Raw genomic sequence first — 20,509 nt, forward strand, 5'->3', positions numbered from 1 at the left:
GATGCGTCTGATGAAATCTTGATGGGTCTCGCTGGGTCATAAAACCTAAGAACCGGTTCTTCTGTGAGCAGCTTCTTCATGTCGCTCCATGACTTCTCATGCTCATGTTCCCACTCCCACTCAACTCTTTTCTCTGTCAGCTGCCTTAAGGGTGCCATCTTTTCTGAGAGGTTGGGTATGAACTTCCCCAAATATGTTATCATTCCATTAAACCTCTGTACATCCTTTTTGTTTTGTGGCCTTGGCATATTTTCAATTGCTGACACTTTTCTGGGATCAGGTCTGATGCCCTCACCGCTCAGTATGTCTCCCACAAATGTCAGTTCTGTCACTCCAAGCTGACATTTCTCTTTATTCAGCTTTAAGTTAGCTTTTCTTGTAGCTTCCAGGACATTCTTCAATCTCATATCATGTTCAGCCTTCGTGCTCCCCCATACTATGATGTCATCTATTGAAGTGTCCACTCCTTCCAGATGCTCATATATCATGTGTACTGTCTTGTGGTACACTTCAGGTGCTGAAGCTATGCCAAATGGCAATCTGAGGAATCTGTACCTGCCATATGGACTGTTAAATGTGCACAGTTTTGTACTTGCATCGTCCAGCTTGAGTTGCCAAAATCCTGATGATGCATCCAACTTGCTGAAATATTGTGCATCTGCAAACTGTGCCATTATCTCTTCTCTTGTAGGAAGTTTGAAATGTTCTCTTTTTATTGCTCTAATTAGATCCCTTGGATCCATGCAGACTCTGGGCTTTCCGTTCTTTTTTTCCACAACGATGAGAGAACTGACCCAATCAGTCGGCTCATCGATCTTTTCAATCACTTTCAGGCTTTCCATCCTATCCAACTCTGCTTTCAGCGGCTTTTGAAGAGCAAACGGCACTTTTCGGCATGGATGTATCACAGGCGTCACTTCTTCATTCACTCTGATTGTGTGTTCTCCAGCGAGGCAGCCGAGACCCTGGAACAGGTCATTGTATTCCTTCATGAGTTGATAATAGTCTGTATCGTCTTCATTTTCTATGACGAAAACTCTTTTTACTAGGTTCAATCTCTCACAGGCAGATAAACCTAGTATGGCTTGCACATTCTTTGGCACCACTATGAATGCGAGTGTGTGCTCTTTGCCCTTGTGTGTCACTTTAACCCTGCATTTTCCTTTCACAGGTATTATTGCTCCTAAGTATCCTTTCACTTTTGTGTTTGTTGCATGTATTTTAGGTCTGGGTCTGATTTTCATGAACTCAGTCTCTGATATTACATTGGCTTGAGCTCCAGTATCCAGCTTCATGGGAATATGAATATCATTCACTTTCAGTGTCATTATCCAGTCCGCTTTCCCTGTTTTGTTTTCTGTCACTGCATCCACATAGAATTCCTCAGTGTCACTCTCATCCACTGTATGGACTTTGCTCTGTTGGGCTTGAGATTTACAGCAACGGGCATAATGGTTATCTCTGTTGCAATTATTGCATGTTTTGCCATATGCTGGGCACTTTCTGGGAGGATGCTGTGTGCCACATCGACTACATGACTTCCCTTGTCTGTCTCTGTTCTGTGGTTTCACTCCTCTGTTCATTTCGGGGACAGTGCTCTTCTTTCTGAATGCTCTGTGTGCGTCTTGTCTCACTGCATCCACGCTGCAGCTCTCACTGAAGAGTTCCTTTGCTTGTGTTTTCACAGTCTCTGCTGCTCTACACAGCGTTATAGCTCTTTCCAGGTTGAGATCATGTTCCCTCAATAGCCTTTCCCTCAGACTATTATCTGGAATCCCGCACACCAGTCTATCCTTTATCAATGAGTCTGTGAGCCCTCCGAATTCACATGTTTTACCTCTGTTCTTCAGCTCCGTCACATATTGATCAATTGTCTCTCCTGTTTTTTGTACGCACGTGAAGAATCTGTGTCTCTCAAACGTCACGTTTCTCTTTGGTATACAGTAAGCCTCAAATTTTTCCATTATTTTACTCAGCTTCATTTTGTCAGCAGCAGCAGCAAACGTGAAGTTATTATAAATCTCCAGCGCTTCATCACCCACAATGTGCAGGAACACTGATGCTTGCTTTTTATCAGTAGTGTCAACATCAGTGCCGATTGCAGACAGGTACAACTCAAAACGTTGTCTAAATCTCCTCCAATTCTCAGCTACGTTACCCGTCAGCTGGAGGTTGGGTGGTGGGTGTAGTCCTTCCATTTTTTATTTTATTTTTTTATTTCGTCTTTTGTCCTCCTCTTCCTGGGAAACAACGAGACTCTGCTGACTGCGTTAGCTTGATGCTAACGTTGATGCTAACGTTAATGCTAACGTTACACACCGCGGCTTATTTTCTTACTTCAAGACCAACTTCTGACACCATGTGTTGTTTATGTTGAGGGTTCTCTAATAACGACACCGTTGTTACGACTTGAAGTACTTTACTTGGTAGTGCTGGTAAACAGGTTACAGGCATGGAGAGTAGTACGGCTCTGTCAGTCGCTTCCTGACAGCTTCTGAATAACCCCAGTGCGCATGCTCCAACTGTTAGGCTTGCAAGGCAGATCTAGCAAATGCCTATTTGCGCTTATCATTACGTGTGTGTGTGTGTGTGTGTGTGTGTGTGTGTGTGTGTGTGTGTGTGTGTGTGTGTGTGTGTGGCATTGAAATAGCACAGTGGACATTAAGAGCGGTGCGGTGGGGGTTGGTGACCAGACGTTTGCCGGAGTTCGATTCCCAGCGTTTCTAAACCGTGAGTCGCATAAAAAAACACACACATGACCAAACCATTTCCCTAACCTGAACCAAGTTGTTTTAATTGTCTAAATATAACCGTTTACCCCCCCCCCCTCTCTCCCAGTATAACTGGTTTACCTCTGAGACTGACTGAAGTGTACAAGTGAGAAAATAACTAAAGCTTATTTGTATAGCACCTTTCACAGATACAAGATCACAAAGTCCAGAACATGTGGAAGGAGGAGGAGGAAGAAGATGGCAGAGCAGAGTCTCCAGTACCCAGCTGTCTGTCTATGAAGAGTGACCGGTCTAAAGACAATCCTCCACTCTTCAGTAATGAACCTGGACCGTCAGACACAAGGTAAGAGAACTGTTATCCCATAAGCCTACCTGATGGAATATGGTTCAATGAGATTGTATTCATGAAATCAAGTTAGTAGTAAAGATATGAAGGAATACTGGAAAGAGAAAAATACAGGCTCATTGCTATTTGAGTAGAAAAAAAGATGATTATTTCATTCACTAAGAATAAGAATAAGATAACAATAAAATGAGATAAGTTTAAATTATCTCTGTAGATTTGGATCAATTGAGCAACAAATAATTTCAAGATATATAAAACTAAATAAAATATAAGCTACAGTGGGTGGAATTAAATATAACACAACTGACAATTGCAAACACAACAAGCATTTAATGTGTGATAAGCTGGAAACTGTTTGTCTCTATGAAACCAAAAGCCTAACACAGCTTTTTAGTTACTTAAAACAATGCCTCCTTGGTCTCATCACATAATTATTAGCTCTCACATTTTTTTCACACAGTGTTAAGATACATTTATGAGTCAAGTCCTACATACTGAGGTCATCATAGTTATAAACTTTGGGATCAATAGATATAACGAGAAACAGTCAATTAGGAAAGGGGAGGGGAATTAAACGACACGGCCAATCAACTGGAAAGCCTCTCCTGAGTCAAACAAGTCATCCCTCATGTGAATGTGAGTTTGGATCAACAGATACAGATGATGAAAACCAGCCTGGCAACATGTGTAGAAATGTCTGCAACAGTTGACAGACTGACCTGTTCTACCACTAGAACATAACAAGGCCAAGAAACATGAATGAAAAGTATGTACAATATGAAAGTATAAATACATACAGTATGAAAACAAAGGAAAACATATAAACACTAGAGGGCACTCTGTAGAATGCATACCTCCGCCAACCTTTCTACAGAGTTTTGTGATGTTACGTGAATTCATTTGAAATGTAGGTGCCTTTTTGCGATTGGCCACACCCCCTTTTTGCCAATGGGCGTGCAAAGTACATGTACATGCATAATCTATAATAATAATCTAAACATAAGAAATAATCTAAATAATCTAAACAAATAAAATAGAAATCAACAAATGAAGACAATAGTAGAATATGAGAACAAAACATGAATTTTAAGTCACTAGAACTAATGATATGTATCAAACATTTGTGTTTCCAGAGGTCAGTACCACAGGCAGAGAGCAGAGTCTCCAGTACCCAGCTGTCTGTCTATGAAGAGTGACTGGTCTAAAGATTATCCTCCACACTTCAGTAATCAACCTGGACCTTCAGACACAAGGTTAGAGGACTGTTATACTATACTGTAATGAAGAAATGTTATTTGATAACCTAGACGATTGCACTGAAAACTACAGAGACAAGGAGTGACCATAGGGAGAAAAAACATATTTTATGGAGGACAATATATACAGTATATTTCACTTCCTGGATGTGGGTCAGACCTGCCGTCAGTTTGGCTGGATTCATGCACACAGAAGACATTTTAGTCCCTCAATTTTTTGTTTTTCATTCCTCCTAATTCATAATGTGTGCACACAAACTAATTATACAATTAAAACTTCACATCTTCTTCTTCTTCTTCTTCTTCTTCTTCTTTCGGCTATTCCCGTCAGGGGTCGCCACAGCGGATCATCTGTTTCCATCGGTTTCTGTCCTCTGCATCGTCCTCCGTCACGCCCACTGCCTGCATGTCCTCTTTCACTGCGTCCATGAACCTCCTCTTGGGCCTTCCCCTCCTCCTCTTTCCTGGCAGCTCCATCTCCAGCATCCTCCTCCCAATGTACCCCACCTCCCTCCTCCGCACATGTCCATACCATCTCAGTCTTGCCTCTCTCACTTTCTGTCCAAACTGCTCAACATGGGCGGTTCCTCGGATGTAATCGTTCTTTATCTTGTCCAGCCTCGTCACTCCCAGAGAGAAGCGTAACATCTTCATCTCTGCCACCTCCAGCTCTGCCACCTGCCTGTTTGTCAGTGCCACCGTCTCTAGACCGTACAGCATGGCTGGTCTCACTACCCTGCTGTAGACCTTTCCCTTCACTCTCGCTGGTACCCTTCTGTCACAGATCACCCCAGTCATCCTTCTCCACCCGCACCACCCCGCCTGCACTCTCTTCTTTACCTCCTTGCCACAGTCCCCACTACTCTGCACGGTTGACCCCAAGTATCTAAACTCCTCCACTTTTGGTACCTCTACTCCCTGCATCTTCACCCCCCCTCCATCTTCCCTCCCGTTCACACACATATACTCTGTCTTACTTCTACTTATTTTCATCCCTCTTCTCTCCAGCGCATGTCTCCACTTCTCTAGATTTTCTTCCACCTGCTCCCTGCTCTCACTACTCATTGCGATGTCGTCTGCAAACATCATAGTCCACGGGACTCCTGCCTGACCTCGTCTGTGAGCCTGTCCATCACCATTGCGAACAAGAATGGGCTGAGGGCCGACCCTTGGTGCAATCCCACCCCAACCTTGAACCCCTCAGTCACTCCCACTGCACACCTCACGACCGTCGCACTGCCCTCATACATGTCCTGCACTACTCTCACATACTTTTCAGCCACTCCTGACTTCCTCATACAGTACCACACCTCCTCTCTTGGTACCCTGTCGTATGCCTTCTCTAGGTCTACAAAGACGCAATGTAACTCCTTCTGGCCTTCTCTATACTTTTCCATCAGCATTCTCAGGGCAAACAATGCGTCTGTTGTGCTTCTTCCTGGCATGAACCCATACTGCTCCTCACTAATCTTCACCTCTCCTCTTAAGCTAGCCTCCACTACTCTTTCCCAAAGCTTCATAGTGTGACTCATCAGCTTTATGCCCCTGTAGTTGCTGCAACTCTGTGCGTCTCCCTTGTTCTTGAAAATAGGCACTAGTACACTTTGCCTCCACTCCTCTGGCATTTCCTCACTAACCAAGATGTTGTTAAACAGTCTTGTTAGAAAGTCCACTGCCAACTCTCCTAAGCATCTCCAGGCCTCCGCTGCTATGTCATCTGGGCCGACCGCCTTCCCTCTCTTCATCCTCTTCATAGCTGCCCTCACTTCCTCCTTACTTATCTGTTGTACTTCCTGGTTCACTGCCTCCACATTGTCCATCCTCCTCTCTCTCTCATTTTCTTCATTCATCAGCTCTTCGAAATACTCCTTCCACCTTCTCATCACACTGTCCTCGCTGGTCAGCACACTGCCCTCCTTATCCTTTATCACTCTAACCTGCTGTATATCCTTCCCTGCCTGGTCCCTCTGTCTAGCCAATCGATATAGATCCTTTTCTCCTTCCTTGGTATCCAACCTCTCATACAACTCGCTGAATGCTCTTTCCTTTGCCTTTGCCACCTCTCTCTTCGCCTCCCGCCGTGTCTCCTTGTATTTCTGTCTACTCTCCTCATCTCCGAATTTATCCCACCTCTTCTTCGCCAACCTCCTCCTCTGTACACTTTCCTGCACTTCCTCATTCCACCACCAGGTCTCCTTCTCTTCCTTCCTTTTTCCTGAAGACATACCAATACCTTTCTTGCTGTCTCCCTCACCACTTCTGCGGTGGCTGCCCAACCAACCGGCAGCTCTTCTCTACCCCCCAGCGCCTGTCTTACCTCCTCCCTGAACTCCACACAGCATTTCTCTCTCTTTAACTTCCACCATTTAATCCTTCGCTCTATCTTCCCTCCCTTGACTTTCTTCCCCTTGGCCTTCACTGTCATCCTACAGACCACCATCCGGTGCTGCCTAGCACAATTAAAACTTCACATCAATTATCCCAAAAAGCAGAGTCGTTGTGTTTGATCACCTCTGAAAAGATGTTGCCTTTTCTTTTGATTTGCAGAGGTCAGTACCACAGGCAGAGAGCAGAGTCTCCAGTACCCAGCTGTCTGTCTATGAAGACTGACTGGTCTAAAGATTATCCTCCACACTTCAGTAATGAACCTGGACCTTCAGACACAAGGTAAGAGAACTGTTATCCCATAAGCCTACCTGATGGAATATGGTTTAATGAGATTGTATTCATGAAATCAAGTTAGTAGTAAAGATATGAAGGAATACTGGAAAGAGAAAAATACAGGCTCATTGATATTTGAGTAGAAAAAAAGACGATTATTTCATTCACTAAGAATAAGAATAAGATAACAATAAAATGAGATAAGTTTAAATTATCTCTGTAGATTTGGATCAATTGAGCAACAAATAATTTCAAGATATATAAAAACTAAATAAAATATAAGCTACAGTGGGTGGAATTAAATATAACACAACTGACAATTGCAAACACAACAAGCATTTAATGTGTGATAAGCTGGAAACTGTTTGTCTCTATGAAACCAAAAGCCTAACACAGCTTTTTAGTTACTTAAAACAATGCCTCCTTGGTCTCATCACATAATTATTAGCTCTCACATTTTTTTCACACAGTGTTAAGATACATTTATGAGTCAAGTCCTACATACTGAGGTCATCATAGTTATAAACTTTGGGATCAATAGATATAACGAGAAACAGTCAATTAGGAAAGGGGAGGGGAATTAAACGACACGGCCAATCAACCGGAAAGCGTCTCCTGAGTCAAACAAGTCATCACTCATGTGAATGTGAGTTTGGATCAACACATACAGATGATGAAAACCAGCCTGGCAACATGTGTAGAAATGTCTGCAACAGATGACAGACTGACCTGTTCTACCACTAGAACATAACAAGGCCAAGAAACATGAATGAAAAGTATGTACAATATGAAAGTATAAATACATACAGTATGAAAACAAAGGAAAACATATAAACACTAGAGGGCACTCTGTAGAATGCATACCTCCGCCAACCTTTCTACAGAGTTTTGTGATGTTACGTGAATTCATTTGAAATGTAGGTGCCTTTTTGCGATTGGCCACACCCCCTTTTTGCCAGTGGGCGTGCAAAGTACATGTACATGTAGGGTGACCAGATCCCAACTAGCCAAATGTGGGACAAAGAGTATGTTTGTGTGGGACAATGTGGGACGCGTTACCAATGCATCAATGTAGTCTAAAATGTTGATATAAATGTCTCTAACTTTAAAAAAAATAGACGTTTCTATTCTGCCCTTAGCTCATAACATCTCTATACTTTGCCCTCAGGTTGATTCAGTAGCACATAATATAGACAATGCAAATAACAACTTATTTCAGCTGCTGTTACCTTATCTGTGTTGGAATCCTGTTTGGGTTTCAGTATGAACGTATCCATAGACTGGGAAGCATCCTTTTGAGCCACACGTTTCTTGTGAGTCTTGCATTGTTTGTGTCGTTTCACATCGTATTCACCTCCGTGTGCAACTGAAAAATCACTCCAGCAAACGTCGCAAAACACTCTCTGAGAATCGCCTTGCACTGGTTTCACCCATGGGTAAATAGTGGTCCAGTCCTTATTGTAGCTGCATCTCCTTTTCTTGGCTGTAGTTTCTTCCCTTTCTCTTTCTTCCATGTTTCATATTCCGCGCGCAGCGTCAAATCGACTCGCTGTTCTTTTGTTGTGGTGGTGTGTGGGCGTACCCTAACCGGTTGCCTGCATTTGATTTGATCCCAGGACCTCGTGTACCCGCTCCAGTTTGATTGACATGTGACATCAGACATAGCCCGCCCCGTCATGACAGCTTTCCCTCCCTGCTTTCTCCACAGACCACACACAGCCTTCATAAGCCAGACTTTAGAAACGCGCATTTGAAAACTGGAGCCAGACGATCAAAATGCGGGACAACGTCTCAATTTGCGGGACGCTTGAAAAATCTTGAAAATGCTGTGCAGTCCCGCACAATGCGGGACATCTGGTCACCCTATGTACATGCATAATCTATGATAGTAATCTAAACATAAGAAATAATCTAAATAATCTAAACAAATAAAATAGAAATCAACAAATGAAGACAATAGTAGAATATGAGAACAAAACATGAATTTAAAGTCACTAGAACTAATGATATGTATCAAACATTTGTGTTTCCAGAGGTCAGTACCACAGGCAGATAGCAGAGTCTCCAGTATCCAGCTGTCTGTCTATGAAGAGTGACTGGTCTAAAGATTATCCTCCACACTTCAGTAATCAACCTGGACCTTCAGACACAAGGTTAGAGGACTGTTATACTATACTGTAATGAAGAAATGTTATTTGATAACCTAGACGATTGCACTGAAAACTACAGAGACAAGGAGTGACCATAGGGAGAAAAAACATATTTTATGGAGGACAATATATACAGTATATTTCACTTCCTGGATGTGGGTCAGACCTGCCGTCAGTTTGGCTGGATTCATGCACACAGAAGACATTTTAGTCCCTCAATTTTTTGTTTTTCATTCCTCCTAATTCATAATGTGTGCACACAAACTAATTATACAATTAAAACTTCACATCAATTATCCCAAAAAGCAGAGTCGTTGTGTTTGATCACCTCTGAAAACATGTTGCCTTTTCTTTTGATTTGCAGAGGTCAGTACCACAGGCAGAGAGCAGAGTCTCCAGTACCCAGCTGTCTGTCTATGAAGACTGACTGGTCTAAAGATTATCCTCCAGACTTCAGTAATGAACCTGGACCTTCAGACACAAGGTAAGAGAACTGTTATCCCATAAGCCTACCTGATGGAATATGGTTCAATGAGATTGTATTCATGAAATCAAGTTAGTAGTAAAGATATGAAGGAATACTGGAAATAGAAAAATACAGGCTCATTGATATTTGAGTAGAAAAAAAGATGATTATTTCATTCACTAAGAATAAGAATAAGATAACAATAAAATGAGATAAGTTTAAATTATCTCTGTAGATTTGGATCAATTGAGCAACAAATAATTTCAAGATATATAAAACTAAATAAAATATAAGCTACAGTGGGTGGAATTAAATATAACACAACTGACAATTGCAAACACAACAAGCATTTAATGTGTGATAAGCTGGAAACTGTTTGTCTCTATGAAACCAAAAGCCTAACACAGCTTTTTAGTTACTTAAAACAATGCCTCCTTGGTCTCATCACATAATTATTAGCTCTCACATTTTTTTCACACAGTGTTAACACGTTGACTGCCAACGACGTATTGATACGTCAAGCAGAATCCAACCGTTGACTGCCAGCGACGTATTGATACGTCAAAAAAAAAATCGTTTTGTTTTTTTTGACGGTGGGGCGTTGATCAATCCCTTTTACGTCTCCTATACAATTATTGGAGGTATTGAATGTGTATAATCTATTTTACCGACCCACTAAGTGTTGACAGTGCTCCCCCAGACGAGCGAAATCAAAGAAAAAACTGCCGCGGGAGCAAGCCATTCAAGGAAATGGCGAGGCGATTTTACAGTAATCCAGACTTGTCTTGCCCGAGAGCGGCCGCGCAGGCAGCAGCACACAGAGAGCGGAGAGCGATTTGCAAAATAGATTATAGGTGAAACACACTTTGAAACACCTCAGAAAGGCCAGAATCAACATCTGCCCATCGCCCACGCATTCCCCGGCCCATCTTGACTCGCACAAGGAGCGTCCGCACGCAGGCAAGCAGGCAGGCAGGCACGAAGGCAGGCAGGCAGGCAGCAGCAACGCGCTTCTGACACGCCCGCTGTAGAGCCAGGAGGAAGGAGGAGAAGACACACGGAGGGAGGAGTTTGAATGAGAGGGGTGTTTCCTGCTGTTATGGAGGAAATTACTGTTCAAAACTATTGTTTAGAATGTCTGACGGTCTTACTGATGCCAAAAATGAATGGTTAAAGTGACTGTTCTATCGAATTTCACAAAAAGCCATTTATCTCTGAATAAATTTCCAGACGCTGAAACCATGCTGTACTCAACGGCTAATATCTACATAACTACTAACTCTACAAACTAACTCTTTTAGACAGAGAAAGCACACATTCTATTAGTACTTTTCTGAACTTTGTGTTCACAAAGTCCAACCAGAAAATTATGCTCGGCTCTTGTAAAATGAGCCAGAATCCTCAAAAAAAGGCCTGGCAGAAGCTACCTACAGTAAAAAAAAAACGGCTGGCAGTCAATGTGTTAAGATACATTTATGAGTCAAGTCCTACATACTGAGGTCATCATAGTTATAAACTTTGGGATCAATAGATATAACGAGAAACAGTCAATTAGGAAAGGGGAGGGGAATTAAACGACACGGCCAATCAACTGGAAAGCCTCTCCTGAGTCAAACAAGTCATCACTCATGTGAATGTGAGTTTGGATCAACAGATACAGATGATGAAAACCAGCCTGGCAACATGTGTAGAAATGTCTGCAACAGTTGACAGACTGACCTGTTCTACCACTAGAACATAACAAGGCCAAGAAACATGAATGAAAAGTATGTACAATATGAAAGTATAAATACATACAGTATGAAAACAAAGGAAAACATATAAACACTAGAGGGCACTCTGTAGAATGCATACCTCCGCCAACCTTTCTACAGAGTTTTGTGATGTTACGTGAATTCATTTGAAATGTAGGTGCCTTTTTGCGATTGGCCACACCCCCTTTTTGCCAATGGGCGTGCAAAGTACATGTACATGCATAATCTATAATAATAATCTAAACATAAGAAATAATCTAAATAATCTAAACAAATAAAATAGAAATCAACAAATGAAGACAATAGTAGAATATGAGAACAAAACATGAATTTTAAGTCACTAGAACTAATGATATGTATCAAACATTTGTGTTTCCAGAGGTCAGTACCACAGGCAGAGAGCAGAGTCTCCAGTACCCAGCTGTCTGTCTATGAAGAGTGACTGGTCTAAAGATTATCCTCCACACTTCAGTAATCAACCTGGACCTTCAGACACAAGGTTAGAGGACTGTTATACTATACTGTAATGAAGAAATGTTATTTGATAACCTAGACGATTGCACTGAAAACTACAGAGACAAGGAGTGACCATAGGGAGAAAAAACATATTTTATGGAGGACAATATATACAGTATATTTCACTTCCTGGATGTGGGTCAGACCTGCCGTCAGTTTGGCTGGATTCATGCACACAGAAGACATTTTAGTCCCTCAATTTTTTGTTTTTCATTCCTCCTAATTCATAATGTGTGCACACAAACTAATTATACAATTAAAACTTCACATCTTCTTCTTCTTCTTCTTCTTCTTCTTTCGGCTATTCCCGTCAGGGGTCGCCACAGCGGATCATCTGTTTCCATCGGTTTCTGTCCTCTGCATCGTCCTCCGTCACGCCCACTGCCTGCATGTCCTCTTTCACTGCGTCCATGAACCTCCTCTTGGGCCTTCCCCTCCTCCTCTTTCCTGGCAGCTCCATCTCCAGCATACTCCTCCCAATGTACCCCACCTCCCTCCTCCGCACATGTCCATACCATCTCAGTCTTGCCTCTCTCACTTTCTGTCCAAACTGCTCAACATGGGCGGTTCCTCGGATGTAATCGTTCTTTATCTTGTCCAGCCTCGTCACTCCCAGAGAGAAGCGTAACATCTTCATCTCTGCCACCTCCAGCTCTGCCACCTGCCTGTTTGTCAGTGCCACCGTCTCTAGACCGTACAGCATGGCTGGTCTCACTACCCTGCTGTAGACCTTTCCCTTCACTCTCGCTGGTACCCTTCTGTCACAGATCACCCCAGTCATCCTTCTCCACCCGCACCACCCCGCCTGCACTCTCTTCTTTACCTCCTTGCCACAGTCCCCACTACTCTGCACAGTTGACCCCAAGTATCTAAACTCCTCCACTGTTGGTACCTCTACTCCCTGCATCTTCACCCCCCCTCCATCTTCCCTCCCGTTCACACACATATACTCTGTCTTACTTCTACTTATTTTCATCCCTCTTCTCTCCAGCGCATGTCTCCACTTCTCTAGATTTTCTTCCACCTGCTCCCTGCTCTCACTACTCATTGCGATGTCGTCTGCAAACATCATAGTCCACGGGGACTCCTGCCTGACCTCGTCTGTGAGCCTGTCCATCACCATTGCGAACAAGAATGGGCTGAGGGCCGACCCTTGGTGCAATCCCACCCCAACCTTGAACCCCTCAGTCACTCCCACTGCACACCTCACGACCGTCGCACTGCCCTCATACATGTCCTGCACTACTCTCACATACTTTTCAGCCACTCCTGACTTCCTCATACAGTACCACACCTCCTCTCTTGGTACCCTGTCGTATGCCTTCTCTAGGTCTACAAAGACGCAATGTAACTCCTTCTGGCCTTCTCTATACTTTTCCATCAGCATTCTCAGGGCAAACAATGCGTCTGTTGTGCTTCTTCCTGGCATGAACCCATACTGCTCCTCACTAATCTTCACCTCTCCTCTTAATCTAGCCTCCACTACTCTTTCCCAAAGCTTCATAGTGTGACTCATCAGCTTTATGCCCCTGTAGTTGCTGCAACTCTGTGCGTCTCCCTTGTTCTTGAAAATAGGCACTAGTACACTTTGCCTCCACTCCTCTGGCATTTCCTCACTAACCAAGATGTTGTTAAACAGTCTTGTTAGAAAGTCCACTGCCAACTCTCCTAAGCATCTCCAGGCCTCCGCTGCTATGTCATCTGGGCCGACCGCCTTCCCTCTCTTCATCCTCTTCATAGCTGCCCTCACTTCCTCCTTACTTATCTGTTGTACTTCCTGGTTCACTGCCTCCACATTGTCCATCCTCCTCTCTCTCTCATTTTCTTCATTCATCAGCTCTTCGAAATACTCCTTCCACCTTCTCATCACACTGTCCTCGCTGGTCAGCACACTGCCCTCCTTATCCTTTATCACTCTAACCTGCTGTATATCCTTCCCTGCCTGGTCCCTCTGTCTAGCCAATCGATATAGATCCTTTTCTCCTTCCTTGGTATCCAACCTCTCATACAACTCGCTGAATGCTCTTTCCTTTGCCTTTGCCACCTCTCTCTTCGCCTCCCGCCGTGTCTCCTTGTATTTCTGTCTACTCTCCTCATCTCCGAATTTATCCCACCTCTTCTTCGCCAACCTCCTCCTCTGTACACTTTCCTGCACTTCCTCATTCCACCACCAGGTCTCCTTCTCTTCCTTCCTTTTTCCTGAAGACATACCAATACCTTTCTTGCTGTCTCCCTCACCACTTCTGCGGTGGCTGCCCAACCAACCGGCAGCTCTTCTCTACCCCCCAGCGCCTGTCTTACCTCCTCCCTGAACTCCACACAGCATTTCTCTCTCTTTAACTTCCACCATTTAATCCTTCGCTCTATCTTCCCTCCCTTGACTTTCTTCCCCTTGGCCTTCACTGTCATCCTACAGACCACCATCCGGTGCTGCCTAGCACAATTAAAACTTCACATCAATTATCCCAAAAAGCAGAGTCGTTGTGTTTGATCACCTCTGAAAAGATGTTGCCTTTTCTTTTGATTTGCAGAGGTCAGTACCACAGGCAGAGAGCAGAGTCTCCAGTACCCAGCTGTCTGTCTATGAAGACTGACTGGTCTAAAGATTATCCTCCACACTTCAGTAATGAACCTGGACCTTCAGACACAAGGTAAGAGAACTGTTATCCCATAAGCCTACCTGATGGAATATGGTTTAATGAGATTGTATTCATGAAATCAAGTTACCGTAAATTCCGGACTATAAGCCGCGGCTTTTTTCCCGTTTTTTGGCCCCTGCGGCTTATATAACGGTGCGTCTTATCTATGGATTTTTTCAGAAAAAAAAAAAAAAAATACAAATAAAATCTCTCTTTTTTAGCACTCTTTCTAACTATAAATCCACTTCTGTTTTAATTTCCTCTCTTGCCCTCTTTTCACCACACCGCGGACACTGTGTGCACTGTAAAAATAAACAACGGTGGTGTTGTGTTATGTTGTTTTGTTGAAATGTTACGGTAATACGGTAAATGGGAGCTTCCTCAAATAGCCATCTCTTTCCCGACAATCCCCTCTGTGCGTGACCACTTACATATGGTAATTACGGTAAGCAAACGGCCACTCGGCCATCAACTCCCTCCCCCGACTACCAGGAGAAAATCACAAACTTCGGCGAATTCACACAAAGGAAGATCAAGGAATATTCCATCGAACCGGAGCAGATCATAAATATGGATGAAGTGCCTTTGACGTTCGACCTGCCACTCACTCGGACTGTTAACAAGAAGCGCCCTGGAGGATTCTTTCACCAAAAAAAAGCTTTGCTCGTTCTCGACAGCATGAGAACGAGCAGTAGAAGCAACACTCTCACTTACCATGGGGAAGGTACGCAGAAATTCACACGACGCAGCCTTCAAGTTGAAAGCAGTCAATCTCGCATTAAAAGAGGAAAACAGAGCAGCCGCGCGTAACCTGGGCATCGATGAGTCAATGGTGAGGCGTTGGACGGTGCAGCAGGAGGAACTGTCTCAGCACGGAATATTATAGGAGTGTGAAAACATCCACAATCACCAACGGGTTCCAAAACGCTGGACTGCTGCGGGATGAAGAGGATACGCCGCCGCAGCTGGCGCTGAGGGCCGTCAGAGGCTTCAGAGGCTGTTCGATGCCGACAGTGACGAAGAGGAGTTCGTTGGTTTTGAGTGACAATGAAGGAGAGAGGAGAGTGGTTGACGAAGCCACCCTGAACCTGTTCGTTTCCGACACTGAAGATGAGGACTTTGGTGGTTTCAGTACGCAGGAAGAAGAGGAAGACGAGGATTAGTGACTTGACTTCTCTGGTTACAGGTTTGCTGCACATATAGCCTATTGTTGTGTGATTTTGTCTGGGGATTAGTGACCTGACTTTTGTTTTGTTTTGTTGAAATGTTAATAAATGGGAGCTTCCCCAAACAGCCATCTATTTCCCGACATTCCTCTCTGTGCACGAACCCTTTCATATGGTAATTAAACATCAAAACACCCGCGGCTTATAGACCGGTGCGGCTTATAGAAGAAAAAAATAGTCAATTTTGGTCCCGCGGCTTATAGACCGGTGCGTCTTATAGTCCGGAATTTACGGTAGTAGTAAAGATATGAAGGAATACTGGAAAGAGAAAAATACAGGCTCATTGATATTTGAGTAGAAAAAAAGACGATTATTTCATTCACTAAGAATAAGAATAAGATAACAATAAAATGAGATAAGTTTAAATTATCTCTGTAGATTTGGATCAATTGAGCAACAAATAATTTCAAGATATATAAAAACTAAATAAAATATAAGCTACAGTGGGTGGAATTAAATATAACACAACTGACAATTGCAAACACAACAAGCATTTAATGTGTGATAAGCTGGAAACTGTTTGTCTCTATGAAACCAAAAGCCTAACACAGCTTTTTAGTTACTTAAAACAATGCCTCCTTGGTCTCATCACATAATTATTAGCTCTCACATTTTTTTCACACAGTGTTAAGATACATTTATGAGTCAAGTCCTACATACTGAGGTCATCATAGTTATAAACTTTGGGATCAATAGATATAACGAGAAACAGTCAATTAGGAAAGGGGAGGGGAATTAAACGACACGGCCAATCAACCGGAAAGCGTCTCCTGAGTCAAACAAGTCATCACTCATGTGAATGTGAGTTTGGATCAACACATACAGATGATGAAAACCAGCCTGGCAACATGTGTAGAAATGTCTGCAACAGTTGACAGACTGACCTGTTCTACCACTAGAACATAACAAGGCCAAGAAACATGAATGAAAAGTATGTACAATATGAAAGTATAAATACATACAGTATGAAAACAAAGGAAAACATATAAACACTAGAGGGCACTCTGTAGAATGCATACCTCCACCAACCTTTCTACAGAGTTTTGTGATGTTACGTGAATCCATTTGAAATGTAGGTGCCTTTTTGCGATTGGCCACACCCCCTTTTTGCCAATGGGCGTGCAAAGTACATGTACATGCATAATCTATGATAATAATCTAAACATAAGAAATAATCTAAATAATCTAAACAAATAAAATAGAAATCAACAAATGAAGACAATAGTAGAATATGAGAACAAAACATGAATTTAAAGTCACTAGAACTAATGATATGTATCAAACATTTGTGTTTCCAGAGGTCAGTACCACAGGCAGAGAGCAGAGTCTCCAGTACCCAGCTGTCTGTCTATGAAGAGTTACTGGTCTAAAGATTATCCTCCACACTTCAGTAATCAACCTGGACCTTCAGACACAAGGTTAGAGGACTGTTATACTATACTGTAATGAAGAAATGTTATTTGATAACCTAGACGATTGCACTGAAAACTACAGAGACAAGGAGTGACCATAGGGAGAAAAAACATATTTTATGGAGGACAATATATACAGTATATTTCACTTCCTGGATGTGGGTCAGACCTGCCGTCAGTTTGGCTGGATTCATGCACACAGAAGACATTTTAGTCCCTCAATTTTTTGTTTTTCATTCCTCCTAATTCATAATGTGTGCACACAAACTAATTATACAATTAAAACTTCACATCAATTATCCCAAAAAGCAGAGTCGTTGTGTTTGATCACCTCTGAAAACATGTTGCCTTTTCTTTTGATTTGCAGAGGTCAGCACCACAGGCAGAGAGCAGAGTCTCCAGTACCCAGCTGTCTGTCTATGAAGACTGACTGGTCTAAAGATTATCCTCCAGACTTCAGTAATGAACCTGAACCTTCAGACACAAGGTAAGAGAACTGTTATACTGTAAGCCTACCTGATAAAACTGGAGTAAGCTTGATGAAGGGAAAATGTTCTGTTGTTAGATAGTTTCCTTCACTGTTGCATCACACTATGAGAGGACTGTATTCATGAAGCAAATCTCCGGGCCCCAATGTTTTCTTACATATTTAAAAAGAAAAAGAAAAATTATGATGTTTGGAACTATGGCACTTGGCACTTACATTAACAAGCAGTGGAGGACTCGCACACAGAACTATAGACAAGACAGAGTCTTACAAAATCAGATCCATTTTATTGAGGATCGGCACAAATTGGCAGCAAACGTTTCAGTCCTAGTTGGACTATTGTCAGTGCAGTACTGGGCGGCCCTGGTGGCAGTGTCTTTGTAGAGTTCTCAATCAAGCTGGAGAGCTTAATTAGGCACATTGGAGGAGCCTCACATGGGGCAGGTAATCAGCACAGCTAGCTCATGTCAGACAAATCACATCAATCAATCAATCACATGTCTATACCTATACATGAACCAGAGGTATAAATGTAAGTATATACATTATTAAATTATAGGCCATGGGACTAGTAGTGCATACAGACATTCACAAAAAGCAGGCCACTTGGCACTTTCATGTCTGTCTACTGTCTATTGTCTGTGCCTTTTTAAAATGTAGTGACTCTCCCTGTAACCAAATCTACCTATGGGTACACATAAAGTAACCTTGACATTGACCTTGACTTAGAGATGCAGACTGATGCAATATCAGTATGGGGTGCCGATACTGACGTACCGGTAATTCACAAATCTGATATCAGACTGACGTTGTTGACCCTTAGCCCCGCCCCCCTCCCCAAGTTGCTCAAATTCCCTCATCCTGCTAGCCCCACCTTAAAAGCCACAACAGCTCACTGCTGGCCACACGCATAAGACACGCCCACAGGAAATGTTTGTGTTTGACATGTAAACACCATGGATGTATAGAGAGGTCCAGGGATGACGTATTTTTGTAGGCTGAATGCGGAAGTCCCGAACTTCCTGGTTCCACACTGTTTCTGTCTATGGGATTTTTGAATGGGTTTTTGGCGATATGCTTCAAATAATGTCTGTGGGCAACGCAAGTTTAATCAAACGCGAACCAAGGTTCAGCGGGATAATCTTCACACATGAGGACCACTTTCATGAGTTTTGTAGCGTAAATGCGAGCCCTAGAAGTAAAATGGACCTTCAGACACAAGGTTAGAGGACTGTTATACTATACTGTAATGAAGAAATGTTATTTGATAACCTAGACGATTGCACTGAAAACTACAGAGACAAGGAGTGACCATAGGGAGAAAAAACATATTTTATGGAGGACAATATATACAGTATATTTCACTTCCTGGATGTGGGTCAGACCTGCCGTCAGTTTGGCTGGATTCATGCACACAGAAGACATTTTAGTCCCTCAATTTTTTGTTTTTCATTCCTCCTAATTCATAATGTGTGCACACAAACTAATTATACAATTAAAACTTCACATCAATTATCCCAAAAAGCAGAGTCGTTGTGTTTGATCACCTCTGAAAACATGTTGCCTTTTCTTTTGATTTGCAGAGGTCAGCACCACAGGCAGAGAGCAGAGTCTCCAGTACCCAGCTGTCTGTCTATGAAGACTGACTGGTCTAAAGATTATCCTCCAGACTTCAGTAATGAACCTGAACCTTCAGACACAAGGTAAGAGAACTGTTATACTGTAAGCCTACCTGATAAAACTGGAGTAAGCTTGATGAAGGGAAAATGTTCTGTTGTTAGATAGTTTCCTTCACTGTTGCATCACACTATGAGAGGACTGTATTCATGAAGCAAATCTCCGGGCCCCAATGTTTTCTTACATATTTAAAAAGAAAAAGAAAAATTATGATGTTTGGAACTATGGCACTTGGCACTTACATTAACAAGCAGTGGAGGACTCGCACACAGAACTATAGACAAGACAGAGTCTTACAAAATCAGATCCATTTTATTGAGGATCGGCACAAATTGGCAGCAAACGTTTCAGTCCTAGTTGGACTATTGTCAGTGCAGTACTGGGCGGCCCTGGTGGCAGTGTCTTTGTAGAGTTCTCAATCAAGCTGGAGAGCTTAATTAGGCACATTGGAGGAGCCTCACATGGGGCAGGTAATCAGCACAGCTAGCTCATGTCAGACAAATCACATCAATCAATCAATCACATGTCTATACCTATACATGAACCAGAGGTATAAATGTAAGTATATACATTATTAAATTATAGGCCATGGGACTAGTAGTGCATACAGACATTCACAAAAAGCAGGCCACTTGGCACTTTCATGTCTGTCTACTGTCTATTGTCTGTGCCTTTTTAAAATGTAGTGACTCTCCCTGTAACCAAATCTACCTATGGGTACACATAAAGTAACCTTGACATTGACCTTGACTTAGAGATGCAGACTGATGCAATATCAGTATGGGGTGCCGATACTGACGTACCGGTAATTCACAAATCTGATATCAGACTGACGTTGTTGACCCTTAGCCCCGCCCCCCTCCCCAAGTTGCTCAAATTCCCTCATCCTGCTAGCCCCACCTTAAAAGCCACAACAGCTCACTGCTGGCCACACGCATAAGACACGCCCACAGGAAATGTTTGTGTTTGACATGTAAACACCATGGATGTATAGAGAGGTCCAGGGATGACGTATTTTTGTAGGCTGAATGCGGAAGTCCCGAACTTCCTGGTTCCACACTGTTTCTGTCTATGGGATTTTTGAATGGGTTTTTGGCGATATGCTTCAAATAATGTCTGTGGGCAACGCAAGTTTAATCAAACGCGAACCAAGGTTCAGCGGGATAATCTTCACACATGAGGACCAC

At 42.8% G+C, this 20,509-nt stretch overlaps 1 protein-coding gene across 1 annotated transcript in view; it reads left to right on the forward strand.

Annotated features, from left to right (window-relative positions):
* Positions 1 to 2,654: 2,654 nt before the first annotated feature.
* Positions 2,655 to 20,509, forward strand: part of LOC310776778 (uncharacterized protein) — a 58,588-nt gene continuing 40,733 nt past the window's right edge. The window contains exons 1-8 of the mRNA XM_083636955.1: positions 2,655 to 2,730; positions 2,909 to 3,075; positions 4,212 to 4,331; positions 6,882 to 7,001; positions 9,029 to 9,148; positions 9,510 to 9,629; positions 11,745 to 11,864; positions 14,413 to 14,532. Coding sequence (XP_083493081.1) covers positions 2,945 to 3,075; positions 4,212 to 4,331; positions 6,882 to 7,001; positions 9,029 to 9,148; positions 9,510 to 9,629; positions 11,745 to 11,864; positions 14,413 to 14,532 — 851 coding nt within the window. The 5' untranslated portion in view covers positions 2,655 to 2,730; positions 2,909 to 2,944. The remainder of the gene's footprint in view (positions 2,731 to 2,908; positions 3,076 to 4,211; positions 4,332 to 6,881; positions 7,002 to 9,028; positions 9,149 to 9,509; positions 9,630 to 11,744; positions 11,865 to 14,412; positions 14,533 to 20,509) is intronic.

The sequence above is a fragment of the Poromitra crassiceps genome (genome assembly GCF_964638095.1).
Source record: "Poromitra crassiceps genome assembly, chromosome: 5".
Taxonomy (NCBI): Eukaryota; Metazoa; Chordata; class Actinopteri; order Beryciformes; family Melamphaidae; genus Poromitra; species Poromitra crassiceps.